This window comes from Eubalaena glacialis, chromosome 13 (genome assembly GCF_028564815.1).
Source record: "Eubalaena glacialis isolate mEubGla1 chromosome 13, mEubGla1.1.hap2.+ XY, whole genome shotgun sequence".
Classification (NCBI taxonomy): Eukaryota; Metazoa; Chordata; class Mammalia; order Artiodactyla; family Balaenidae; genus Eubalaena; species Eubalaena glacialis.
The window spans coordinates 23,826,286-23,853,790 of NC_083728.1; the positions used below are offsets into that span (position 1 = coordinate 23,826,286).

The following is a 27,505-nucleotide window of genomic DNA, read 5'->3' on the forward strand; positions in this document are numbered from 1 at the left end:
AGTTTGACTGTGTGTCAGACAATAAAAGTTTGACTGTGTGTGCCACACCTGATGCTGTGAGGGCGGATGAGGACTTCCTGCCATAGCTGGCAAGGTTAGCTTGTTATCTGGCTGTTTCAGGGGCAATGGGGCTGGTCAGAGAGGGAGGTCTTGGGTCCTACTTACCATGGTGGTTGATATGGTCTCCGTGGTGATGGAGGGAGTAGTTGTTATGAACTCCTTCCCCCCTGGGGCAGTCCCATCAACCTGCTGGCCAGAGGAGGAGTTGTTAGAGAGGGAAGAGAGAGAGAGAGAGAGAGAGTGCCAGATACGCCTGCAACATCTGCCACCTGGGCTCGTGGCATCCCCAGGTACCAAGTGACAGGCAGTGTGAGCAAACATGCACTTGGGGAGGGGGTACGTCCACACACAGACCAAACTACAAAGGGGCCTCACAGGTACTCCAGCTCATTCCAATCATTTTATTTCACAAAGGGAAAATAATCCCAGATAATTTGATACATTCTATCCAAATTTCAATGCCTGTATTCTTTGACTGAGCGAGCCCATTGCTAGGGATTCACCCTTCAGACATAAACTTTGAAAATTTCGCCAGGAAGTCTGAACAAAAAAGTTCACTGCAGCATTCAACATTAACTGCAAAAGACAAAAACCATCACAGGTCCATTGATGGGTGATAAAGGCATGCTAAATCAGGATCCACTCCTAAGGGGGAACAAGGAGAGTGAGGTGGGGCCACATGTGCCAACATGGAGTGATCTCCAAGGTAAGTATTAAGAAAAAAAAGGTAGGTAGGGATTTCCCTGGTGGCGCAGTGGTTAAGAATCCACCTGCCAACGTAGGGTACACGGGTTCGATCCCTGGTCCAGGAAGATCCCACATGATGTGGAGCAGCTAAACCTGTGCGCCACACCTACTGAGCCTGCGCTCTAGAGCCCTCGAGCCACAGCTACTGAGCCCACATGCCTCAACTACTGAAGTCCGTGCGCATAGAGCTTGTGCTCCGCAACAAGAGAAGCCACCGCGATGAGAAGCCCGCACACAACACGAAGAGTAGCCCCCACTCGCCGCAACTAGAGAAAGCCCGTGTGCAGCAACAAAGACCCAACGCAGCCAAAAATAAAATAAACAAATAAATTTATTAAAAAAAGTAAAAAGGTAAAGTGTAAAAGAGAATGAATGATCTCTTTTGTGTAAAAAATATAAATACCTAGAGATATAAGGACATATGTTGGTATGTGCATATGTCTTTTTTTCTGGGAGGACTCACAAGAAAAAAATTCATTTTGTTCTGTTTGAATTTCATTAACTGTGAATATTTTGTTGTTATTTTGTTTTGATGTCAATAGGGGTTACTGAGCTGTAAAATTTGGGGCCATTTTTAGTTTTCTTTGTATTTCTCTGTATAAAAACAAAACCAACACATGTTACTAAAACAAAATAGAGCAGAGAGGGAGTAAGTTGCCCCGGGGTCACACAGCTTGTCAGAACTCAAGAGTCTTGACAGCTGCACTAGCAGCCTCATACACCTCTATGCATGTTATAAAAGTGAGAGAAAAAATTCTGGAAACGACAGAGTTGCCCACATTTTGTAGATTTACATCTTTCCTTAGTCTTAAGACAAAGACTTGTCTCCAGGGCAAAAAAGCCCCCAGCACTGCGGTTCCCCTGGCCAGAAAGAACCAAGAGGGCATCTATCAGATCCTTAGTCTTCATTTTCAAAGCTTAAAAACCACAAAAGGAACTTAGGAAATGCACTGTAAGTAATGCATCTGTGTCTATTTACAACAGCGTCTCCAGGGGACTGAGTGTGTTTCATCTTGCTAAGACAAACGACATTTTATCTTTTTTTTCAGTTTGTTCATTTTGTCAATCTGATGTGGAACCCCCATGCACACACAAAAAAATGACCCAATGTGAGCTGCTCTGACTCAAGCTGAATTGGGTTCTCTCTCCTCTTCCCATGGGATATCTTAAGAAACCTCTCCACCTCCTTCAAGCGATCTGAAAGCCATGGTCTAATCCACTAACCGCTAGTCCTTATAACACTCCCAGGAGGATGAAGGAGACATGACCCTCCCCATTTTACAGATGGGAAAATTGAGGCTTTAAGAGGTGTCGTCTGCCCAGGATAAGAACCCATCCCACCACCCACACCCGGAGCTCAGGGAGGACAATGAAGCTCAGAAGAGCATCAGGGTTAAAATGGTGGCTCCGGGGGAGCCAAGGCAGCAAGAGTTGGCCAAGGGGCTTGGCCATGATGGGGACCCCACCCTTAAATGCCCAGTACCTAGGCTCAGCGTGCACAGGAAGGCACAGGTTACCTGGGTGGTGTCCACAGTGGCAACTCTGGTCTGCAGTACAGCCTCCGGCTCGATCTTCTTCCTGATAGCCAGGCTGCTGACTGTCATGGTTTCCGTTTTCACGGGCTGTAGGCAGACGAGGGAAGAACACGCTGTATCTCAAGCCCTGGCACGACTCCTACTCACAGGCAACTGCAGCATAGGGTCAGCAGGTTATCTCCCACCACTGCCGCTGACCAAGTCTCCAGAGGGGGTTGAAGGCCAGGGCCAAAGAGGCCTGGTGTGATGTCACAGACAGCCCAAGAGGGGAGCCAGAACCACCAGCAGCACCCGGACAGCCTGCCCATGACCCTGCCGCCATACCACCTCGTGGTGGCTGCATGCTGGGTTTCAGGCTACCATTAAGAGAACATTCACCATTCAATTAACATGCTCTGTGCCAGGCCCCACACTCAGCATTTTCCTGATATACATAGTCCTGAATGACTTCAATGGTTATGCCACCACCTCCCAGCTGCTTTCTCTGAACTGTTCTTTAGAGAAGGAGTCACACCCGGAGGCCCGGGCGGGGGGGGGCCAGGCAGGAGATGTAAACGAGTGAGGTGGGCTTGTTGAGGACCGGGGTGAACTGGAGAGCACATGGGGTCCACTCAGGTTTGGCCTGAGTGACCGGATCATCTGATTTTTTTTTTTTAATGATATAAAAAAAAATCCCTGGATTTTATATTCAATGTCCTGATTTTTAAATCAAAGTCAAAGAAAACACATCTGCTAGCCAGATTTGGCCCAGGGCCACCAGTTTCCAACCCCTCCTCTAGAAGTCTTATGTTAAATGATTAGTTTCTTCTGAGTCCTCCATCGAACCTAGTTCATGGCTATACACACAGCAGGTGCTAACATATGTGAGCTGAATGAATGAATCAAAGTTAGCTTGTTGGGAGGGTGGTTAAGAGGGGATTCTTCTAGATGGTTGTAACTCGGAGATCTAGCCATTCATTCAGTTAATCATTATTAGTGCCTGGAATGTGCAAGCTTAGTGGAGCTGCCACCTGGTAGGAAAGCAGACCTGTCAGCCAGTAACCTGACTACTTGTGATACCGCTGGAAGCAGAAGCATTGCAGAGCGAGGGGGCCGAGCAGGGAGCAACACTTCTGCCCAGGGTTGTCAGGAAAGCGTTTGCTAGCTAAGTGCTATCTGAACTTGGCCCTGGAACGTGACAAGTTTGCAAGGCAGAGAAAGGGAGGAGACACCTTCTCCAGAGGGTACAGCATGGAGTGAAAGCCCAGAGTAGATGAGCTCCTGTTTCAATGCCTGGAACGTGGGAGGTAGCTGGGGCTGGAAGACGTGGGAGAGCAAAGGAATAATGTGAACAAAGATCCTCTGAAAGAAGGACAGGGAGCAGAGACGCCCAGACGCAGTCTACCCCTGTGTCCCCCAGGTGATGACGTTTCCTCTTCTCTAGGAGTTTCCACCGCTACCCCAAGACCCCAGGCCCTGCGGAGAGGAGCCAGGGCCGGGATCAGAAAACACCATCTGGCTTTCAGAGCAGGCGGCAGGCGCCCCCGTGAGTCCACAAGCACACGGTCTCTGCAGGTGCCATGCAACACAGACAGGGGGAGGAGGAGTCGAGTAGGACCAGACTGCCTGTCATCACTTGACCTCAGGCAAGAGATGGGGTCACAGGGTTAAAGCGCCCGGGAGTGCACGTTAGGGGTAAACCGAGCTGCTGAACATGCGAGCACAGAACCATGCTGTTCTGCGGAGGGGCGGTCATGCAACACGGAACAGAGCTTCAGGCTGGCGGCTCAGTCTTCTCACACGTGGCCCAGGGCCCTCTGAACATGCAGTGCCCGGTGGGCCCGGGTCCCGATGATGCTCCACTGTACCTCGAACTGGGGCATATCCGGGGTGGAGCAGGCCCCTCGGTCCGGGCTGTCCTCGATGCCCCCAGACTCGTCATCCTGGCTCGGGCCCCGTTTGTTGAGATCCCGGGAGAACACCAGGCCCTCAGTTTCTGAGTCACTTTTGTCTCGGTCAAGCTCAGGCAGGCTGCGGGAGAAGTCTTCGAAGGCGCTGCCGTGGTAGTCGCCGATGACCGTGAAGTCGACCTCGGCCTCCAGGCTGGACGTGGAGCTGACCGTGATGCTGGAGCACTTACGCTCAATGGCCAGGTGGTTGTCCTTCAGGAACACCGCGTCCCTCTCCTGGTCCTGGTCCTCGTCTCCCGTGTCACTCTCTGGGGCCCTGGGCCGTGGCGGTTTGACTTTCTCCTCGGAGCCCTCCCTCAGCCCTGCTCTCTATGGCCAGGTAAAATCAAAGGAATGGGGGTGTGGGATGGGGGGAGAGAGAGAGAAAGAGAGAAATCAAGATGGTGAATGACAGAAGAAATCTCGGGGCCATTCGATGCTCCAAATGGAAGAGCAGGTCAGGAAAAGAAAAACACCCCCGGAAAGGTTCTTTGACACCATAATAAGCTTAAAAAAAAAAAAAAGAACACTTCTCAAGAGTGAGGACACTCCTTTCCGAGGGTCTCCGGCTGACGGCAGAAGCAAGTACAAAGCACACATCCTGCCAGTTGGTCCTGGACAGGAGGCCCCATCCAAGGTTTGGATCTGGGAGCTTATCAGAAGCGGCACTGCGCACAAGGCAGGGATGGGAGCCCGGACCCCAGGCCCATCCGTGCAGGCGGACATCAAGGAGGCAAAACCAAGGAGGGAGACCCAGGGATTCAGGACCACCCAGGACAGGGAGGCAGAGAGGCTGGAGCCAAGAGCTTTGAGGAACAAAGAGGAAGCCAACACGGTTTGTCAATTCCACTGAGTCTCTGTGGGAGGGGTCAGCATCGTCTAGAGGGAGGAGCAACACGGGGTAATTCCTGGGAGCTGGGTGCTACATCACTTCAACCCTGAGCTCCGTGAGTGGAGGTTCTGGTCCCATCAGTGTAATTGACAACAGCAGGCCAAGGAAGTGCTGGAGGGGGACCAGCAACTCTTGTCCGACATACATACCTCTCAACTGGCCTGTCAGGGATTAAACACCACACACATTTTTGGCTGTTTTACGACATTCTTTTTTAAGACCAATCTAACCCCCACCAAATATTTTTAAAGTACTTGGCTTCAGGTTCTAGAGACTCGGTACACTTAGAGATTCACTTGCTAGACAAGCCTCCATTTAGCCAGTTTCTGGAAGGTTGAGAGGTGTGAGGACACATTCCAGACAAGCCAGAGTTGAGCTGCCACAAGAGGCGCTGCCAGAGCAGGTGGGGATCTAAGGCAGCGATGCACCCTGGCCAGGCGAAGATGACCAGGTCATCAGGGCACCGAGGGGCTGCAGAGACCTGAGGGCCTGAGGGGCTGGCGAATCTCAGGTGCCCCCCCTTTCCTGGGGGATTTGCTGCTAAGCTGGTAACGTGCTTCTCTTGCCTGACCGCGTCTCCGGATTTGTTCTGGATTAGAGAAGACAGTTAGTCTTAAGGAGGCAGAAAGGAACTTGGCACTAGGACCGAGAGGGAGCCAGAAGTGAAGGATGGAAACCTCTGGACTGTCAGCTTCCCCAAGGCAGGAGCACCAGGGAAGGGAAAGGATGAAGGAAGATCGTTGGACAAGCCAAGCAAAACGGTAGGAACCCAGCAGGTGCGGGCAGCAAGGCAAAGCAAATGTGTAGTTTGCTGGAGGGGGTGCCACTTTCTCCACCAGCGCTGTGTGACCCTCTGGGCACCAGGTCACACCAAAAGCCGAGGGTCTGTGTGGCTAAGCTAACATGGGCCAAGCAGATGAACCCGTCATTCCGCCTGGGCTATGCTCAGGCCCGTTTAGGGAAAAGAACTCATAGGGATGGACAAGCAGCCTCTGGTGGCAGTAATGACGAGGGGCCACAGAAACATGCTTTTAAAGAGCTACGCGGCATGCGGTCAGCTCCCGGGCTGGGGGCAGCATGGGGGCGGGGGCTCACGTGGCCAGTTCCCCCAGTAGCTTCCTCCAGTGTAGTTTCACAGCCTGGACTGGGGGACACGAGCTCGACGTCCATGCATCCTTCCCGGGGGGATGGGGTAGAAATGCCCTCCCGGAAGTGTCTGGTAGCTGGCGGCATCATGGAGGAATGTGTGGCTTTGGGGGCAGCAAAGTCCCCTGGGGGCTGGAACTGAGCAAATCCCAGGTCTAAACGCCTACTCCGCTGTTGCTCGACCTGCCCCACGGAGGCCTCCGAAGACAACTCGTTTGCAAAGGCCCTGGTTTCACCCTGACTCGCCCAGCGAGTTTCAGCTCCGTGGGTCTCAAAGATACGAATCTTGTTGGCCACAGAGGTCTTGCTAATATCTTCCAGGGAGCCCTCTTGACCCCCAGCCTGGAAAGAGGTCATCTCCTTTTGCTTCCCTGAAGGGAACAGCAACCCCTGGGCTTCTTCAGGGACAACTCTGGGCTTCCTGCTGGCGATGGGAGGGCCCCTGCGCTCACCTCCGTCTGGGGTCACAGCCAGCCCTACTCGGTCCTTGGGCTCCGGGCTCTCTTTAGGAGGATGGGCATGTTTGAGAAATACAGGGGACTGTTCTCCAAAGCGGTCCCTGAGCTGCACAGGCTCTCCCGACCCATAAGGGGCTGGGCTTGAAGAAGCTTCCTCTGGAGATGTCTGAGCCACAAAGGGACAGGGCGAGGTTGGGAGAGGGGTGATCACCTCCATCTGAAGAAACGCTGGGGCCTTGCTGTCCTCTGTCACAGGTTCTCCTGTTTGGGTGTGAACTGGTCCCCTCCCTCTGGGCAGGAAGTTGCCTCTGTCCGGCTTGGCTGGCTTCCTGACATCGCTAGGAGGGATGGGCCACAGAAGGGCACAGGCCTGGCGGTCTGGATGCACGCCCCCTCCTCTGTGAGGTGAGTGGTTCCATTCTCCTGGGGGACTTTTCTCAGCCTTTCCCATCAAACCTCCACTCTGGGGGGTCTCTTCCTCTGCAGCTACTGAGGATGCTGGGTGGGTAGACTCTCCTTCCACCTCCCACCGGGCTTCGTCCCAGTCCTCAGCAAACATCAGCCCTGGAGAAGGTCCCTTTCCGAGCTGCTTGACAAAGACCTCCAGGTCATCTGGTCCTTGGTTCCTGGGGGGCCCCGCCCCTCCCTCTGAGGAAGCTGAGTGGGCTTCACCCTCATGGTGCTTGTTTCTGCCGACAGCGGCAGCAGAGCCCCATGGGCCGGAGGAGTCCAGCTCTGAGCTCTCCGTGAGCTCCTCCGAGAGCTTCCGCCCGGTCTCGCAGCCAGGTGGGGCATCTAAGTGCTCTTCTCTCTCCTCCAGGGCCGGAGGGAGGACTTGGTCTTCAGACTCTTTCTCTCCATAGTTTAAATAGAAGCTTCTCTCTGCAAAGGAAGTGTCGGTTTCATCGCTCGAGTCGGCTCTGGCTTCTGTGTAGGCTGGGTCCAGCAGAAACGACCGGAGTCCTCCCGTGTCGGAGGCTGGAGAGGGGACATCCACCTCTGCGGGGCCGGTGGCCGGGGCGGCGGGTCTTCCGTGAGCCTGGAACTCCTCCCGCTCCTGCCTCAGCTCCACCGGGCCCTCCAGCTGACCCCCGGAGGCCCGCTGCTTCCTGATGGTTGCCTCCCCAGGGTCCACCCTGAACCAGGAGCCCTCTGGGAGCGTTCCTGCCAGCGTGCAGCCTGCAGCCAGAGAAGCCCCTCCTGGGCCTTCCCTGACCCAGGGGCATTTCCCCCACGCTGACTCGAAGTCTTCAGGGCTCGTGATCATTCTTCCTTGTCGCTGGGTGTTTGCTCCTCTGGCTCCCACCTTTTCTTCTGTGGCCATTTCAAAGGTGAACTTGTCCACCAGGACGTCTACCTTGGAGAGTCTGCCGTCAGCAAGCATGTCTGCGAGGCCTGCCTCCCTTTCTTCCTGCTGTGTGGTGGTCACTTTTAGGAGACTGAGTTCTTCTGGCCTAATGTACTCTCTTTCTATAAATACCCAATGCTCTGAACCCTGCGTTTTAATTGGAGCAAGAAGAGTTAACATGAAATATCAGGCACCTGAAGAATGGGTTCACTTTTTCCCTCTGCAAGAAGGGACCAAGGTCAACCTGCCCCCTCGGTCAAGGTCAACTGGCTGGGGAGAGGAAGGCATGACAATGCTGGTCAGCCTCATCAAGGCTACTCTTCCCATCAAGGCACCCAACAAATTATCTACTGATGCCCTCAACCACCACCCTAACTGGGTAAAATGGGATGCGGTCTCATACCCTCCCTGTGTTAACCATCAGGGAATGGAAATCCACAGATGGTCCAGGACTCTTCCTCTTTTAATAATAAAGCTGCCAGTGTCAGAGGGGAAAGTAGCTTACATCACATGGAATCTTTGAAGGCTAGAGCCAAAAGAACTCCTAAGACTTCCTGCAGTCCAATCTCCTAATTGTGCAAATAGGTAAACTGAGGCCAAGAGAAGGTCAGTGACTTTTTCAAGGTCACAGTTAGTTGAGTCAGGAAAAGATTGCCTGATTTTTGATGCCTGAGAGCCTTGCTGACTTACAACCAATGGAATATGGGTCCCAACTGCAATCTAATGTCAAGTTGTCGGGGAGGCACTGAGTTAAGTTTCACAGGCCACAGCCTGGAATCAGACCTTTCTGCAAGAGCTAATTGGAAGGAAAGAGATTAGACCAAAATATACCAAACGGCCAGCTCTAGAGGTTAGTGCCAGTCACTACAATGGCTGAAACAGCTTGAACTTTGTGGAGTTCATTCCCAAAGAAACAAATACCAAGGCCTATTCTTGGAGAATTCTAACAAAATCCACAGAAAGAGTGGAAGAGGACTGACCAGAACATATCATAGAAGGAAAAGATGTAAAGATCCAAGCATCATCATTGGTCAAAAGCACTGAGAGTACAGCACTGTCAACCATCAACAAAACAGCCCTCTACCTCCCCTAGAGTTTTTCAAGCAACACTTAGGAGGGAAGGATGGACTTCTAGAATTGTTAAAAAAGAAAGAAGACCAGGAATTCCCTGGTGGTCCAGTGGTTAGGACCCGGTGCTTTCACTGCCAGGGGCCCGAGTTTGATCCCTGGTTGGGGAACTAAGATCCTGCAATCCGCGAGGTGCGAACAACAACGACACCAAAAAAGCAAGAAGACCAATGGGATTTAAATCTTCTTGCAACCACAGAATACTTTCTTCACACAAAATCTTGATGGCAATCCAATATGTAACACAGATACAGGGTTCCCCTGTGGAAGATGGAGGCCTGGGCTGCCCTAGTGCCCCGAAGTGCCTCCCTCCTTTGAAACCACTGCTCTGACCCAAGCCCCTCATGGCATAGATGCGGAAACTGAGGGCTGGCGAAAGTAAGCACCGTGCCCAAGGTCAGAGAGTGAGCCAGTGGCAAAGGCAGGCCTAGAACCCATTCTCTGATTCTGTGTCCTGTGAAAAGCTCCACAGTAAGATGTGCCAAAAACTGCTCCTGACAACAGCAGGGGGCAGGTTCCCATGTGCTTGGGCTCCAATTCAGGTTATGACTTGGTGAGAAGTCTGTCAGATCCCAGAAGATCTGAAGGATTCTGAAGGATCAAGGGAGCATTATAAACCCTCTGACCTCCCCCACCCCTCCCCCTGCTCCATTTTAGCAAAATCTCCGTGATTGTCGGGGAATCAAACCTCATTAAGAGAATCTTGCCAACAGGAAAGAGAGAGAAAAGGAAGGGGGGCAGGCCAGACAAAATCTGCGTGGGTTTCTGAGATTCTACTTCAGGTTGTTAAGCTTTCAGGACAACAACACTTGAACCATCCCAGAGGGAAGAGCTTTGAGAGCCTACAAAGCCTCCTTTCTCTTCTACTTGGGAAGCAGGCGCCTTTAGCTGCTCCCATTTCAGCTTGTACTGACATCATCAGCCCGGCAATGATGGCCAAAGATGGTCCATGAGACCCTTTGTGGAACACTCCTGCCCCACGTCTAACTAGAAACTAGTTTCTAGCAACCAGAAGCTTAGAAACTAGGTTGAGTGGGGTGGGAGCTGGCACAGAACAGAAAGTTTCTGCAGTAAGAAAAAGGGAAACATGTACTTATATTTAGTTACTGTGTGCCAGGCAGTGTCAGCCCTTTGGAGAAGTTATTAAATATAATCCAAATGGCGACCTGTGAAGCAGGTCCTGTTACCCTCATTTCAGAAGGGGAAACTGAGGCTCCCAGAGGGAAGAAGAGGCTCTGCATCTAACAAGTAAAAATCCTGAAGAGAGAAAAAGTCTGAACAAAAAGAGGAAAGCTTTGGCTCTCTGACCCAATTCACAGGATAAATGATGTCAGGGAAGCCGCCGGGCCATTCTTTCCACTGAGCCAGGGGACCTTTAGTGCCTGCTCAGAGCACCCCCTGCTGTCAGCTGGAGCCACTGCAGCAAGACTGGCCACGAAACGGGAGCTGGGAGCTGGGAGCAGGAGTGGGGCCAGTTCTGTTCCCACACAAGCTGACAGGAAGAAAATCTCCAGCCAGGATTCTGCTGACCCCGGGCTGTTCAGGGTCCACCTGGAGCTCTGGGTCACATTTTGGGCCCTGCTATTTATAGGAGACCCCCAGAGGAAGGGGTCCAGGACAAGGAGCCCTCTAGAAACCACGGGAGAAGCTGCGGAAGAAAGTGGGAGTTGGGGGGCAGGGGGGACACTGAACTCTGAAGGGCCTTCCTGGAGGAGGATGCAGGGTGGAACTACAGGTGCCAGGGGGCAGAGCGAGGCCCACAGGCAGGTGACTCAGAAGGGCAGGTTATAATTCAATATGGAAACTTCCCAACACATGACTGAAGAAGACAAAATGGACTGCTGTTAAGAACAGGGAGAGCCCCCTTGTGGAAGAGGCTGGACGGACAATTTTCAGGGATGCTGGTGAAGGGCGCATGTTGCCCTCCCAACCCCGCAACCCCCCAAGTAAAGGCACCTGTGCGTGGCTCTACGCGCATCTCTGTGCTCCAAGGCATCACTGCTTCCCTAACCTTGGGATGCTATTGACTCCTGTCCAACTTCTCTCAAGAGTGCTCCTAGTTTTGTTTTTATTTTTACATTTAGGAAAAATTCAGAGTAGAACTGTGATTTATGTTTTACCACTTATGTAGCTGACTCACGGCTCTCTTACAGTTCCAGGACATTTCTAGCAGCTACAAAATTTTTCTCTGGGAATAGAGAACGGTATATGCCCTCATACACACTATGCCAACAGAGGAGGGTTGGTTATCAGAGAGAAGGAATTTTCACCCAGATGATCAATCGGTCCCTTCCAATCCCGATGGTCTATGAAGTCCCAGCAAAGAGGGAGGATGCAGCCCCCTGCTCCTGGGCCTGGATTCCACCCGGCATCCACACAGGGGCACAGGAAGTTCCGAGGACCCTTGGCCTACTGCCATCCTGGGCAGAGAAGCAATGCTCTCCTCATTTAGAATGCTTGCCTGACCGACATCTGTACAACCCCAAGGATGCTCCCTGATGAAAGATGCCCACTTTTGCCTGCCTGGGAACCCTGACAGACCCAAACTCCAAGGGGAGTTTAGAGAATGGAAGCAGGGGATGGAGGGGCTAATTAGTCACTGCTACACCTTACTCAGGCTTCTGAACAGAGACAAGACCTCAGAGCAGAGGTATTTAGGTGCCATGATCCCTGATCCCAAGCTTAGCAGTCAGAACCTGCCTCCAGGTCACCTGCCTCAGCGGGACCTGAGAGGTCATTTCTACCTGCCCTTTTTAAGCCAAAGGCGACTCAGACCATTCTGTCTTCCTTGAATGGTTTCAGTCCTATCCTTCCTGAGAAACCATGGATGAGGGACGGGCTGGCCCATTGTGGACCCCTGGGACGGGGGACGCTCACTTGTCACAGCACGGGGCCAACATGAGCTACCCACTGCTCCCACCTGCAGGGCAGAGTCTGGCCCACCCCCTCAGCCCAGAGAAAGGGTTTTCTTAAGATTATTAGGGTGGTTCTGGGTGGGTGGGGAGGTGACGACAGTAACCTCAGGAGACGCTGCGAGGCTTTTCTGAGTGAACACTTCCAAGCCTGTGGCCGTCCCAGGCTCAGGTGCCAAGTCCTGCTGAGAGGTGTCCTGGGTCCTCTGGGACTGCAGGGGAGGCCCAGGGCCGGAGGAGAGGGGAAGAGGGAGGAAGGGAAGGAGAGACAGAGAGGGAGAGAGAGAGAAAGCAGGAGAGAGACACACACACAGAGTCCGTGAATAGCCCAGCTTTGTAAATCCCGCATCCTTAGTTCAGGAAGGAGCCACGCCATGAGAGCCCATATTTGGATCAGGGATTCCAGTTACCATCAGCAGTGGCCCCAGGACTGTCCAGCACTTTCCGGTTTATAAAGTGCTTTTATATCCATTATTTCACTCGACCTTCACAACAACACTGTGGAGTGGCAATTTTGGTCCCCTTTTAGATGGACTGACAAGGCAGTGAGGCTTCCGAGGGGTGATGTCACTCACCCAAGGACCCAGTCCAGTCCTTGGCTGCAGCTCCTCTCATCTCCCAAATCTTCAAGAGCCTCTAAATGCCAGTGGGACCTGTAAGCCAGTTAAAAGGTCCATCGCTCCAAGGTGAGCTCCTGGACCAGACTTCTCTCCAGCAATGCACTACACTTCTTGCGGGGAAGCAGTAGGGGATGGGAGGTGGAATAGACTCCACCTTTTAATAAGACGCATCTTCTGGCAGTTCCAGCTATCACCAGCAGGTGGGGCACCCCCATACCAGGCTCCTCAGAGGCACCTCAACTCCCCAGAGTCCAGCTCTCCAGTGCCCAGCCTTCCTTTCTCTGCTAGAGTCTGACCCTTTTGGAAGCCTCTGCACCCACCTTATCCACTTCAGGACTGACTAGAGGCCACTCTGGTCAAGTGTCTCTCAGGGCAGGAGGAGGGGGGTGTGTAACTGGATCACTAGACCAGCCTCATGGGCCCCATCCAGGGTCTTCAGTGTCTTGATTGTGCCAGCGGTGACCACAGAAGCCCTCAGTGGGTGAAGAGATTTGCCCTCCTTCCATGGCACCAGCCATAGAGGCCCACATAGCATCCCTGACGTTGTGAATCACCAGCCAGGGAGCTACCACAGCAGCCTCGCTAGACAAGGCCCTCTGTTACCCGGCATGTCGAGGCCACGGGAGTGCTGATTCAATCAAAGGCTCACTTATTAGATCACAGCTGCATCACCAATGTTCAAAGCTCTAAAGGGCAGCACAGGCACAATTGACTCTCTCCTGGTCTTCATATGATTTGGTCTTGCCCCAGGCAGCTGTGATTTAATAGCAAATACAGTGGCCTGGGACATAAGAAAATCAGATTCTGGCCCCTCTTCTATCAGCTATGACACTGATCAAGTCCTTCCCCTTCCTGAGCTTCTGTGCCCATGTGTAAAATGATGACCTTGAACCAACTGGGTACCCAGGGTCCTTCCCAACTTTAAAAAGGATTCTGATTTGAAATTAACCTTCTGTGTGAGAGTCCCAAGGCTCTCCAAATGAAACAGTAACTCACATTGAGCATCTGGGTCCTCTGCTGGCCCCTCCATGCTTTATCTCATTGGATGCTCACAACAGTCCTGGGAACTAGGTACTTTTATTATCTCTACCTAACGGAGGCTCAGAGGGGTTAAGTAACAAGCCCAGAGTCATCCAGCTAGCAGGCAGCAGGGCCAGAATTCAAACCCAGACACTGTAAGTCTAGACCTCAGAAGGGTTTAAGACCAGTAAGCAGCAGCACTGAAGAGAAAACACCTAATATAAACGGGGGTAAAGAGTGCCAAGATTTAGCAGTGCTAAAAATACCAGCTTGGGATTATAAATACAGGAATTTTCAAGATCCTATCTTTCTCTTTTTCAGTGAGAAAACACCCCATGCTTTCCACTCTGAAAGACAGGTCATGTGGGATCTTTTTCTGGAGCACCGGGAACAGCTCTGACTTTCCTAGAGGATCTGTTCCCTTCTGGTGGGCTCTGAGGATCTTCCTAGGAAGGAACACTCCCCCCATCTGTGTTTTCACAATAGGCACAAAAGGGTCCGGTTACTGGACAGAACTACCAGGATTCTTAAAATTTAGTGTGTGTGAGAATCACCTGGGGCACTTGTTTAAAATACTGATTCCAGGGCTCTACCTCCAAATACTCTGATTCAGTAGGTCCAAGTTGGGGCCCCAGAACCTGCATTTCTAACCAGCACCCCCTCCCCATTACACTCTGGCTGATGGAAGGGAAATACACCACGCTACAGTGAGTCTTTTGAGTTTTTCAAGGTGGTCCCTGGGGCCCAGGATTCCAAGAGTGAGTGAATGTGTCTTCCTCAGCTTAACCTGCTGCCCTATCTCCATCACCACCTTACGCAGCAACGGGGCGTGGAGGGGGAGGGTAAGTCAGTACATAGCAACCTTCCCCACCGGCTTTACCCAAGGCCCCAGTTGAGGGGTTCGGGTGAGACCTACCTCGTTGACCTTCTCAGGGGTGCCCTTGGGGGAGGGGGAGGCGGGAGAGGAGGGCAGCCTGCGTTCCCGCTCCCAGTCTCGATCCCGGTGGATCAGTTTGCTGTTGGGTTCCTTCAAGGTCCTCTTGAGCTCGTTGATGCTGGCCTGGTGCTTCAGCAAGACATCCTCTGGCTTGTCTAAGAACTAGGGTGCACAGAGAGGACAGTCAGGTATCAGAGGAACAGCTCCAAGAAGAGGATGCAAGGCGTGGTGAAAATGGTAATGGTCCCCTTCACCGCCCTACATCAGCAAGGTGATTCCCATCCATGGCCCTGTCTCACCCTCACAGCGTCCCATAAGCCAAGCAGGGCAGGGATGATTAGCCCCAACAGGTGCACAAACCACTCAAGAGAAGAGCAAAAAGCACTTAAGGTTAAGAAGAGGAGACTTCTGGCCAAATACTATCTTTTCTTCTCCCCTGCCTGGCTCCTGACCTTGGAACACCTAAGTCAACCCAAATCCCACAGGTCTGGGTAAGTTCCCTTTAGTTTCACAAGGCGCAGAGGTGACTTCCCTCTGGTTACAACCAAAGCACAGTGAGAAATCACCAATCCTGTTCACTGGGCTGCTCTGGCCCACTCCTTGGCCTCCTGGATCCTGGTCCCTACCTCTGGCCACGACTTGGACCACTGTGCTTAGCAGGATCCTCAGTCTAGGCCCCTCCTAGCCCAACATGTGCCACTGCTCAGGCCCCGTAGGGCCCTTCTAAATCCAAGGACGTCCAGAGACATGTGCCCTGCTTCCACACCAGGGGCAGAGATGATGTTCGGCATTCTCTGCTGTGAGCCACTACCTTTCCCAACCACCCAGGATCTTCCAGATTCCTTGTGGGTACCAACTCCTCAAGGGCAGACAGGGTGAGATACAGCCAGACAGAGAAACTAGGGCTCTGTGGGGTGTTCAGGAAGATTAGAATTAGAAACCAGGAAGAAGGGAGGTAAGTCCCAAGGCTGGGCACAAGAACCGAGCCAGGTACAGCTGGAGTCATAGGAGTGTCCCTATTAAATTGCCAAGTCGGAGCTCTGGGCGGTACAGCATGAGACAGTAATCTGCCCTTAGGTCAAGTGAGGACCAGCCTTTGCACAGGAGCCAGCAGTAGTCTGCCTACTTCTGGAGGCAGGGCAGGTGTGCTGGCAGCCCAAGGACCCTTATCTGCAAAGCTGTTTGAGGACTCAGGACAAGAAATAGACAACCTCAGCTTATTATAAAGTCAGATCAGTGATTCTGGAACAACTACTTGGAAGGCAAGCTTGCCCCTGGACAAGGCTAGAGTTCCCCTGGGCTTATCTCTGGCATCCAAGGATCCACTATGATTGACTCCTAAGTTACCTAAGGAAGGAAACCGATGCCACTGAGGCTCTGCTTTCCCTCTAGACATCTGTCTGTACCTCCTGCATCCCTTCCTGAGCAGAGCTGTCTCAGGACAACGTCTGTCTGAGAAATCAAACCTGATAGAGGGTGCACAGGTGGGTGGGTTTGGGCCGCCATGGACCTTAGACGTGGCTGGTGACCTTCCATCTTGAACCTGCCGCACTGGCCCTGTGGGCATGTGGTGTTCCCCAAGGCTGAAGGGAGCAGTGGATCCTTGAAGGGTAAGGGCCTGGGGGAAACCTAGTCCAAATGCCTTGCTGTGCAGATGGGGAACTGAGGGGACTTTACCAAGACCCTCAAAGAGTCAGTGGCAGAACTGGGGCTGAAACCCAAAAGCCAGGCCTTTCTGACGCCCCAGCCTCCGGCCTTTCCCTCAGCAGCCCAAGAACAGACCCACTTGTCCTGCAGTTAAGTATCAAAGGAAGAGTTGGACACTATGTGAAAGGGAAGGAGAAATGGTTAACACAGGATGAGGGTGTTGGGAGAAGCAGCAAATGGGAGGAGGAGGAGGAGGAGGAGGCTTTCCTGGCAGAGCTGGAGCAGCAGGGGCCCCGCCCGCGGGAGGTGCACCTGGGGTTGAGAAGACAGATGGGCTCGGAGGCTCCTCCCTCCCCACACCCGCCGCTCCCACATCTGGTTGCCCACAGATACAAAAAGAAGCTTGGGGCGGGGGGGACACAGATGTGGAGGCATGACAAGACAGTGGTATAGGGAGGAGAAGAGTCAAAGGAAGGCTTTGGGGCGGGAGTGGGGGGGGATGGGGGTGGAGATGAGCTCAGTGAAAGCACAGAATGGCCTGGAAGAACTGGGGGACACAGTGGGGGATGGTCAGTAGGGGGGAAGCAAGCACGGGGTGGTCTGGAGAGGCGGAGCATGAAGCTGGGAAAGGGAGGGAGAGGTGGGGAGGGAGGGAAACATGGGTGGTTGGGGGGCTGGAGTCTCTCGATGAGCTTAAGATGGGGAGGGGGTTATGGAGGGTGGGGTTGGGTGAGGGAGGAGGATGGCCGGGAGTGGAGGAGAAGCTGAAGTTGAGGTGGTGCTGGGATGTGAGCCTGGGATGGACGGTGGGGTGATGACAAATGAGCTGGGGGGTGAATGGCTGGGTGGGTGGGGACAGGCCCCATGCAGTACCTCCTGTTTGTGTCTCGGCGTGGTTTCCTGCTCCGGCTAGCGGGACGTGGGAGGAGGAAAAGGAACCAGCAGGGTCAGTAGAGCAAATGGATTAGAGATACCGCGACTGGCCTGGTCCAGCAGGTAGCCCAGAGCACTCTGGGAAGCTGGGTGGGCCACCAGCAGGGCAGTGAGGTCGTCAGAAGGTACGGGGCGTGAAGCAGGGAGCCCAGGAAGGCGAAGAAGGGGGCGGGAGGGCTGGAGGCAAAGCGGCCCATCACACTCGGCAGATGGGACGTGGGGTTCTGGACAGTCATGCTTCTTGCTGTCAGTGTGTGTTCAGGGGCTTGTGCTCCCAAGGTGGGGCTGCATGATGGAAACCCACCACACCCATGTGTGCACATGCCCGTGTGCGTGTGCACGTTGTCTGCACGTCTGGGTGCATAACCCTATGGGTGAAGGGGTACACGTCTGTGAGTGAACACCTGCGAGTCTGAGGCCACGCGGGCCTGCGTGAGCGTGCACACAGGTTGGTGGGAAATGGGGGCGGGTGGCAAGAACTTGAACCTCACCCTTGTGGCCTGCAGGGACACCCTATCATGGGTGAAAGGGGGCTGTGCAGATCCAGATCACAGGCAAAAGGGCAAATTAGGAGTGAGCAAGAGGAGGCCAGAGTCCACCAGGGAACAGAGTGCCCCTCCAGGAAAGCAGGGCAAAAGGAGCGAAAGGGTACAGGGTGGGCATCATGCCCCACCCCCACCTGGGGATTCCAGGTATTGAGCTCAGCCCACGAGCAAGGCCCTGTCCATGGTGCGCCGCACAGCAAGGGTGCCTGGCCACCGCTGGGGGCACCTGAAGGCCAAGGCTGAGCCTAGACCCAGGATCAGCCTCCTGACCCCCAGGTCAGAGGGCACAAGAAAGCCGGGCTCGTACCTTTAACTCCTTGATCTTGGTGGGGGTCCTGACCTCTCCCTCCTCAGCCTCTGATCGCCGCAGCCCAGACTCGCCATCCTCCTCCCGCTTGTCACTGTCAGGTCCTGCGTCGTGGTTCTCACTGACCGAGGCCGGTCGAGAGAACTCTGCTGAAGTGGGCAGAGACGGCCGGGCAGCCATGTGAGTCATCTCCCAGGCACAGGGACCAGAAGCCAACCCACCGCCCGCCCAACCACGCCTGGCGTAGAGCAGATACCTCCACAGCCTCAACACACTGGGGATAAGGAGCCAGTGCCTAGAGGAGTGGAGTGGCCTTCCCCAGGTCACTCAGGTGGTGAGAGCCAGAGCTGCCTCCAGCGCCAGGGCCTCCCCTGATTTCTACAGCACTCGAGCCTGGGTTCAAATCTCAAATCCATCTCTTCTTGGTTGTGTGATCTTGGGTAAGTTATACAACGTCTCTGGGCCTCAGTTTCCTCATCTACAAACAGTACCTAATTCAGACAACTGGGAGGAGGAACAGAGAAGTTAATGCGTCTCGGAGAAGCAGGGGCTGGCTCAGAGTGAGCCAGTTCGATCAGTGTTGGCTCACAAATGTTACTGTTTTTGTTGTGGTGGTCGTAGCAGATACTCGCTTGACCGTTATTTAACAATACACAGATACTGTGAGATTAGCTTTTATTAGTGAAAGTTAAAGTCCTGAGGTTTGCACATGATTTACCTTCTTTATAAATTAGGGAGAAATCAAGGGGATCCCTGCAATAACATCTTTCTCACTCATTGGCATTCCAAAGTCCTTTTCTGAACAGGAAAGAAAGGGATGGAATTACAGACTTTACATCAGACACTGGGCAAAACCCAGACTATGCCCAGGCCTTGTGTCTCAGTGGAAAAAATGGCTGGAAAATACTGGATTAAAATCATCAGAGCACAGATTATCCTCGGGATTGGCATAGATTTTTTTTTTAAAGAATAATTATCCTTTTTATTCATATATATCACTTGACAAACTGCCCATTTATGCACATTATTTCATTAGATCCACATAATACTCTGTGTTGATGTCTAGGATGGGAATTACTATCCCCGTTTTACAGAGGATAAATTGAGACCTCGAAAGGAGAAAGGTCCCACTGGTAACCTTTCAGTGAATCAGGACAAGGACCCAGGCCTCCTGGCTTAGAGTCCGGGCTTCCTAGATAATGAACTTCACCAGTTCTGGGCCAATCTTTGCTGCCCTGAACAACCTGGGTTTCATTCAGCCCCCAGCATGGTAATGGGAGCTACAGGGGAGGACAGAAAGACAGCACAGCCCTCCTTTCCCTTTGCTTAAATCTCAGCTCTCAGCACTGTACCTACTCAAGGAGAATAGGGAGCTTCCCGAGCCCCAAATGGACCCTTGCAAAACTGCATGTCCTCCGAACACGGCCAGGGAGTCCTGGGGCAGGACTCACCTCCACACTACTGGAAACGTATCAGACTCTCCTGATCACCTGGCAAACTCCTAAGCATCCTTCAAGACTCTAGCCAGTTGTCACCCTCTCTCCACAGGGCTGCTCTGTATTCTGTACACACTTCTCCCACCAGCTGAATCACGTTGAATGCTGACAAACCTACTATTCTGTGAGCTCCTCAAAGGAAAGGGCCATACTTATACTAAAAACCGTACCCAGGACCTAACACAAGGCCTGGCACACATCTAACACTAAGAAAATATTTGTTGCCTTGCCTGGAGGCCAGCCCCAATATGTTCTGGGAGCATCTGCTGGTCCCCCACCAAAGTCTCCATCTCCTACCTTCAAGCTACCCCCTATAAACCTAAAAGCAATAATAATTTATTAGTGGTCCTACAATTTATTAAGGTCCTACTATGTGCCATGAACTGTTTTGGGTGTGGTAGAGGTATTATTTGTTTAGTTCTCCCTATAACACAATGAAGTAGGTATTATTCATTTTGCAGAAGAAGAGATAGGCCCAGGGGAGTTAAGCTGCTCAAGGCCTCCCACCCTTTCATTCAAATATTTATGGACCACCTCCTGCATCCATGGAGCAACTGGTGAGTGTCAAGGCTGAGACCTAACTCTGCCTAACTCCCAATGCCCCATGTGGCTTCTGACCCTCTCCTATAAACTCGTGAGCATATCCTGGGAGAGTTCTGGGCCCTAAAGGGTGCTGATTTAGTAGGATTAGGTAAAGGCCTGGGACTTCTCATGTTTACAAGCTCACAGCTGGTTCTGATGCCACATTTTGAGAATCTGGTCTGCTTGATACAGGGCAATGTATGGCCAATTCTCATTAATAGTCAGGGCACCTATCAACTCAAGAGAAATGGGGGCAGTGGAGACTGACATGCAGTTAGATGTCAATCAGCCCAGAGCCCAGTGGAACCAAAAAAATGATTGGGAACAACTCCTTCGCCTCCAGTAAGGCATCACCAGCTCCACACTGCAGTTACGATATACCATTCCAGAATGGTGACAAGCTGTGAACTGCTAAGCTTCTTGGGAAGGGGGCCCAGGAAACCATATGGCTGAACCTGGGACCCCAAAAGGCCGCAACTCAGGGAAGTTGTGAGAAGCCCAGAGTGTCAGTGTCACATTCCAGCAGAAGTGGTACCGTAGGCTAGACTAACCCACTGAGAGTCACCAGGTGCAGCAGTGCTCTGGGGCCACCATGCCTGGTGCAAGTCAACTGTGATGTGTTCACCGCCTCCACTGCTCCTTCTACAGGACCCAGCATGCTCCCACCCCCCTCTACACGCCACTCTCCCCGCCACCTTCAGCGTGGGGCATACCTCCATCAAGGCTGCGGGACATGGTGTACCGTTTGCTGGAGGAACGCTCAAAGAAGGGCGCGGGCCGGTCGATGAGGGCGCTGGCCTGGCGGGTCTGTGCCTGGGTCCTCCCACTATACCGAAATTTGGAGCCCATCACCAGGAAGCCCTTGGGTGGGGGCTCAGGGGACACCAGCCTGCAGGGGAGGGATGGAGGCAAGGAGAGAGGATCAGACGCGCAACACCAGGCCCAAGGCTGGACCACAGCTGGTCTTCCATCCCGCTGTCCCACCAGCTACGACAACTCTAAGTGGTCCAGAAGGTGAGAGACTTGGGGAAAGAGGAGGAGGAGGGCTTTCCTAGAGTCCCTACTAGCTCCTCCTACTGACAAAACACAGACGTCACCCACATCCACTCACAGCCTCTGCCTCAGCCCATTACCACACCCCAGGGGCAGGCTCACCGGAAGAACGTATGATGCTCAATGCAGACCTTCCACAGTCTCTTGGCCGACCGGTGATTTGGGAGCTTAAAGCCAATCGTGCTCTCAAACTGCTCATACTGCAAAACCAGGGAGGGTGGGTCAGAAGCAAGGCCTGGGCCCACCCTCACCACCAGTCCATCCTTTCTGAACCTCTTTCTCAGGCCTGTATGGCTCTGGCCTGTTTGTTCATTTATTCATTCATTTAATCAATCAGCTGGATTAAGCCCTTACTCTGTGACAGGTCCAGAGCTAAGCAACAGGGACACCAGGGTGACCAAGACAGAAGATTCTCGGCGGGGGTGGGGGGTGATGATAAATGGGTAAACAAGCTCGTCTCAGATACTGATAAGGGCACAAAGGAATGGATAGAGATGTGTGATGTGACAGGGGATGCCCGCGCAGGCACGGGGCGGGGGGGCGGGTGCTACTTTAGAAAGGGTGATCAGGGAATGCCCTCTACACAGGGGGTCTCTGAGCAGAGAACTGGAGGATGGGAAAGGAACCAAAGCTATGTGAGAAGGCGGGGCAGAGGATTTCAGGTGGAGGGATCATCAAATGCAAAGGGCTCAGGCAGGAAAGAGTTTGCTTATTCAAGGATCTCGGAGAAGGGTGAAGGGGCTGGAGCGCCCGTGGGCATGGGGCAGCGGGGCAGAGGCACGTGGGAGAGGCAGGTGGCCAGACAGAGTTAGGAGTTGAGTCCAAGAGCTAAGGAGAGCTCTCAGAAGGTTCAAGTGAGGAGTGGGAGTGGGGTGGGTTTGACATGAACTGATGCAAGGGACTTTTAAGCTCTCTCCAGCAGCTATGAGGAAAATGGCCTGGAGTGGCAGTGGAGGCCGGGAGACTAGTGAGAAGGACAGTGTAGGGATGGAGGGGAGAGATGGTGGCTGGTGCAGTAGACAGAGGGACAGAAGCAGACGGGCTCCCATTTATTCTAGAGGTGGAACCAAGTGGACTCTGTGATGGGCGGGATGTGGAGGGTGGGCATATTCATGTTTGCATGTGTGTGTAGTCGTGTGTGTGCATCTTCGTATGAGTACCACATGTAAGCAAATCAGGGACATGGACATACATTCCCTGATCTGTATAACCTGAATATATGTGGTTATCTTTATGCGTATACTCCCGTGTGTGTGTGTGTGTGTGTGTGTGTGTGTGTGTGTGCAGGCACATACCTAAAGTGCAAAGTCTATGTAGAGAGCCCCAGCAAAAGAGGACTGTCTCCCTACCCAGCACCCAGCACCTCCATCCATGTATCCTGGGTAGGAAAAAACCCAGGCCCAGCTGCCGGGGTCCCCTCCATTTTAGTTGATCCCGGTGAAGAAGGGATTCCCAAGGCAGGCTCACCTCCCCAGGCCGTATCTTGATGTAGAAGTTACTCCTCTTGTAGGAGATCTTGAGAATCTTGGGCCAGGCGAAGCGGTTGATCCTCAGCCGGTCCCGGTAGATGAGCAGGCCATTGGCACAGACCCCTAACATGATGTCGATGCCCTCAGAGTCCTGTGTGAGAAGGGACCGTGGAATGACCCCGAAACCCCATTCTGAGCTCTGCTTGTAATGAGCCTTCAGGAGCAGGGTTTGAGCATCCATGCTGGAGCCCCACTGACTAATCCCTCACAGAGCCATTTGTTCATTCATTTTGTCCTTTATTCACCCACTCACTTGTTCAATCATTTTCTCTATCAATCACTCAATCATTCATTCACCCAGCAAACAGTTAGGGGTACCTATGCATACTAGGTCATATGCTATATGCTCAGGATACAGAAATAAGTTAAGGCCTATGTCTTTCCCTCATGAAGCTCCCAATCTAGCGGTGGCACAGACAGATTCATAAATAAATATAATACAAGGAGAAAATAATAAGGGTCATGGGGAAATAAAGGGTTATGGAACGTCAAGTTATGAGAAATGAGAAGAGAAAAGGCTTCAGGTTGGAGGTAACACAGAGTCTGGCACACCAAGCCCTCTAGAAGGCCCTGGTAGTTCCTCGGGTGCACCCCCCAGAACCTAGGGGCACCCTGGCACCCAGCAATACCTTGGCATGGTGCAGGTCTACTCCGTACATAGAAAGCTTCTTGGCGTTCTCTAGGAAGTGGATTTCTGCTTCTCCTGGGGTCATGCCCCTAAGGGAAAGAAAGTGATCGCTGGTGGCCGGTGGAAGGACCAAGGCCTGAGTCCTGCCAGCCGAAGATGACCGCAATCAGAACCTGTGATTCCAGGAAGGCAAGCATTCTGGAGCAGGAGTATGGCTGGGCCTCCCCGGTCCCTCACCTCTGCTCTCAGTGCCGGACAGAGCACCCCTAGCCCCCTGCTTCAGTCCACTGAACTCTCATCTCCTGCCAAAGCTCAGGTCCAGTCTTATTTTCTCCAGGAAGCGTTCAAGGCCTCAGCCAGGAGTCCGGATTTTTGCCTCATTCTGCCACTGGATTAAATGGGAGCCATAAATTCTGTTTCTTCACGACAGTGAAACCACTGTGGATGACATTGCTTATCATTATCACCCAGGGGCTCCTGAATTATTACCCACAAAGGCTATTTTTCACAGAATTTGGTATCGGAAACCACTTAATCGCCCTTGAGGAAAGGAGGAATCTCTCTCCTTTCTGAAAAGAAGAGTTATGTAATTCATCAAGTTCCTTCTTTGCTTTGGCTGCCAGGAAACCGTACGCTCTCACAGCATTTACTGAGTAACATTTATTGAGCACTACATGCTGGTTACTGTTCCAAGCACTTTACATGTATTAATTCATCTGAATCCTCATAACAGTACTGTAAGGTAGATATCACTATTCCCACTTTATAGATGAGGAAACTATGGCACAGAGAGGTTGAATAACTTGCCTAAGGGCACACAGCTATTAAGTAGCAAAGTCAGGATGTGAATCCAGACAATGTGGCTCCATGGTTCATGTTCCCAGCCACTTCGCTTCCATCTGTCTCATAGCCTCAGTTTCCTGTGCTCTGTCTACCTCGGGGAGCTTTTGTGCAGGATACCTGGACACTGGAAGTCAATCTGCTTTAAGTCAAAAGAGCTGTTACAGCTGAAGGGATGGCCGTTAGGATTTCTCCAGACCATACTGATCTGAACTTCCCTCTCTGAATTATTAGGACTCTTGCGAATCCCTAACATACCTTGCTGCCTACAACAGGGATGACAAAGAGCCCAGGCAGACGTTGCTAACCGGCTGCACGGTTTCAGTATCCTGCTCAACACAATACAACAGCAGCTGTTACTAGCCAATCAGAGTTGGTGTGCAAGTCTCTGAGAGACACGTTTGCCACCCAGACCTCGTGTCCCATCACACCCCAGCAGGCTTTCTTCCCCACATACATGATCCCTCCACCTCTGGCCCTGGGCGTCTCTCCAGATGGCCTCTCTCCCCAGGATGCAACCCTCCTCATTCCCTCCATCCTCATTAGCAATGAGATAATATCACCATACCCCCTCCCACATGCATAGCACTTTACAGTTTACAATGCACTTCCACGTCATTTATCACATTGGGTTTCCCTGACAAGACTGGACTTAGAGTACTTCCAGCTTAAAAGGACCATTTAGTTCCAGGGGTCCCCCCAGGGAGTGGGTATCACCTTCACGGCAGGGATTTGGAAATGGGGGATGCATTTTGGTTGTTACAATGACTGAGGGGGTGTTATGGGCATTTAACGCCTGGGGCCCAGAGATGCCAAACATCCTGCACAGTGAATTCTCCTGCCCTGAATACCAGTAGTTGAGAAACACTGATAATCTAAGTCCTTACAAATACAGGTAAAAAATGGGGCTGATGGGTTAAATAGCCAGCCCATAATCACACAACTAGTTAACTATCTTGTAACTCCTGGTACAAGCTGCTTTCCACTGCACAATCAACTACTCAACCCCTCAAATCACAGAGCAACAATAATAGCCACCATGCAGTGTGTCTCTAATATGCACCATTTAGGCCCTCCAGGACCCTACAGCATAGGTTTTACTAGTGCCCACAATAAACAAATGAGGAAACTAAAAGCACAGGGAAGTGAAATGACCAGCCCGAGATCCCCTGGTTAGAAAGAGACAGAGCCAAAAGGTGAACCAGACGGTCTGGCTTTAGAATGTAAACTTTTGAACTTTATGCCCGGAGACATCAGGACACTTACCCAGGGACACACAATCATTATTATCATCTCCAATTGGCAGTTAAAGAGACCGATTCTCAGAGGCTAAGGACAGGGAATTACTACACCAGTACAAGAGCTTAAGAACCTGGGGTCCCAAGCGGTCATTTAAGGTCACATAGCAAGTTACCATCATTCCCATCTGATGAGATGATGTGCTCTCAGACACACCTCACGTTAGCGGCAGAGCCAGGTGGGGTACTTACAGCATACGATCCGGTGGCCTAGCCAGGAAGGTTCTGGCCAACAGGGCAAGGAGCAAGGGGAGGCCTGGGCGGAGGCCCTCTCACCTGTACGTCTTGTGCAGCTCCATGATCCTTTCTTCCAGCTCCCGGGTCTGGTTAGGGGCGAAGCGGAGCTCGCTGACATAGTTGCCCACATGTTCCTCGGCATCATAGTCGCCCAGCTCAGCCTGCACGGCATAGGAGCCCAGCAGGGCATGCGTGACGAAGGAGCAGGGCAGGCGGCCCGTGATGATGTCCGCCCGCAGCTGCAGGCACAGGTAGTATCTGGACATAGGGGAGAGCTGGCATGGGCACGGGGGCCACTCCCTCCCTAGATTCCCCCAAGCGCAGCTGCCCACTGATACGTCAGCACCAACTGATCAACGCTCAGCGCAGCAGAAGAGGAATGTTCCCAGACACTGGCATGTCGTGTGTTAATACTTTGGGTGTATCCTAGAAGATGGTTATGTAACATTTCATGCAACGTTAAGCATTTTTGTTCATTTCTAAGTTTGAGGGATTTTTCCTACTATAGGAACATTTTCAATTTCTAACTCATTTTCAAGCTAAATTAGGACTGCTTTGCTGGTTTAACCATTTTTTTTAAATGTGATGTATTTTTAATTATACTATTAATATACTCTTATTGTGGGAAAAATGTAAACTTTAGAGATAATTCTGAATTTCCTCTTGATGTCCATTCTCAGTCCTAACTCCCTCCCCCAGAGGTCACTCCTGTTATCCCTGTGGTGTTAGACCTTTTTCCTCCATGGACGTATAGAAATGCATGTGGTTTTCACATGATCATCTCCATGGATGTAGAAAAAGCATTTGATAAAATTCAACATCGATTCATGATAAAAACTCTTATGAAAGTGTGTATAGAGGGAACATATCTCAACATAATAAAAGCTACTTATGACAAACCCATAGCCAATATAATACTCAACAGTGAAAGCTGAAAGCCTTCTCGCTAAAATCTGGAACAAGACAAGGATACCCACTCTCACCACTTCTATTCAACATAGTATTTCAAGTCCTTGCTACAGCAATCAGTCAGGAAAAAGAAATAAAATGTATCCAAATTGGTAGGGAAGAGGTAAAATTGTCATTATACGCAGATGACATGATACTATATATAGAAAGCCCTAAAGACACCACACAAAAACTGCTAGAACTGACAAATGAATTCAGCAAGACAGCAGGATACAAGATTAACATACAGAAATTGGTTGCATTTCTTTACACTTAACAATGAAATATCAGAAAGGAAATGTAAAAAAAAAAAATCCCTTTTATTTTTTTATCTATGGTTTTTATTTTTAATTTCTGAATGCATCGAAGTGTTTCAAAATTATTAAAACTGAAACATTATACAGCAAGAAAAAAAAAGATTTCCTTCTTGCCACCATGGAACAAGTTACCAATCCTCTACATGCAGAAGCTCCATTATTGCTGAAAACATCTCTTTTAAAATAACATCAAAAATAAAATAAAATACTTAGGAATAAACCTGACCAAGGAGGTAAAAGACTTATATGCTGAGAACCATAAAACATTAATAAAGGAAATTGAAGATGATTCAAAGAAATGGAAAGATATCCCATGCTCTTGGATTGGAAGAATTAACATTGTTAAAATGGCCATACTACCCAAAACAATCTACAGATTTAATGCAATCCCTATCAAATTACCCATGACATTTT

At 51.6% G+C, this 27,505-nt stretch overlaps 1 protein-coding gene across 9 annotated transcripts in view; it reads right to left on the reverse strand.

Moving 5' to 3' along the window:
• Window positions 1–27,505, reverse strand: part of EPB41L1 (erythrocyte membrane protein band 4.1 like 1) — a 91,376-nt gene that overhangs the window by 16,644 nt on the left and 47,227 nt on the right. Inside the window, exons 8-21 of one of the 9 annotated variants that reach the window (XM_061210160.1) lie at window positions 25,866–26,084; window positions 23,453–23,540; window positions 22,762–22,914; window positions 21,397–21,494; window positions 20,955–21,130; window positions 18,164–18,312; window positions 17,252–17,287; window positions 14,711–14,893; window positions 12,262–12,366; window positions 6,258–8,261; window positions 5,644–5,751; window positions 4,190–4,600; window positions 2,325–2,429; window positions 166–246 (exon numbers count right to left, since the gene is read on the reverse strand). In XM_061210160.1, the coding sequence (XP_061066143.1) occupies window positions 166–246; window positions 2,325–2,429; window positions 4,190–4,600; window positions 5,644–5,751; window positions 6,258–8,261; window positions 12,262–12,366; window positions 14,711–14,893; window positions 17,252–17,287; window positions 18,164–18,312; window positions 20,955–21,130; window positions 21,397–21,494; window positions 22,762–22,914; window positions 23,453–23,540; window positions 25,866–26,084 (3,916 nt within the window). Of the gene's footprint in view, window positions 1–165; window positions 250–2,324; window positions 2,430–4,189; window positions 4,601–5,643; window positions 5,752–6,257; window positions 8,262–12,261; window positions 12,367–14,710; window positions 14,894–17,251; window positions 17,288–18,163; window positions 18,313–20,954; window positions 21,131–21,396; window positions 21,495–22,761; window positions 22,915–23,452; window positions 23,541–25,865; window positions 26,085–27,505 lie in introns of all 9 variants that reach the window. The other 8 variants (XM_061210163.1, XM_061210164.1, XM_061210162.1 and 5 more) reach the window with 8 other exon arrangements.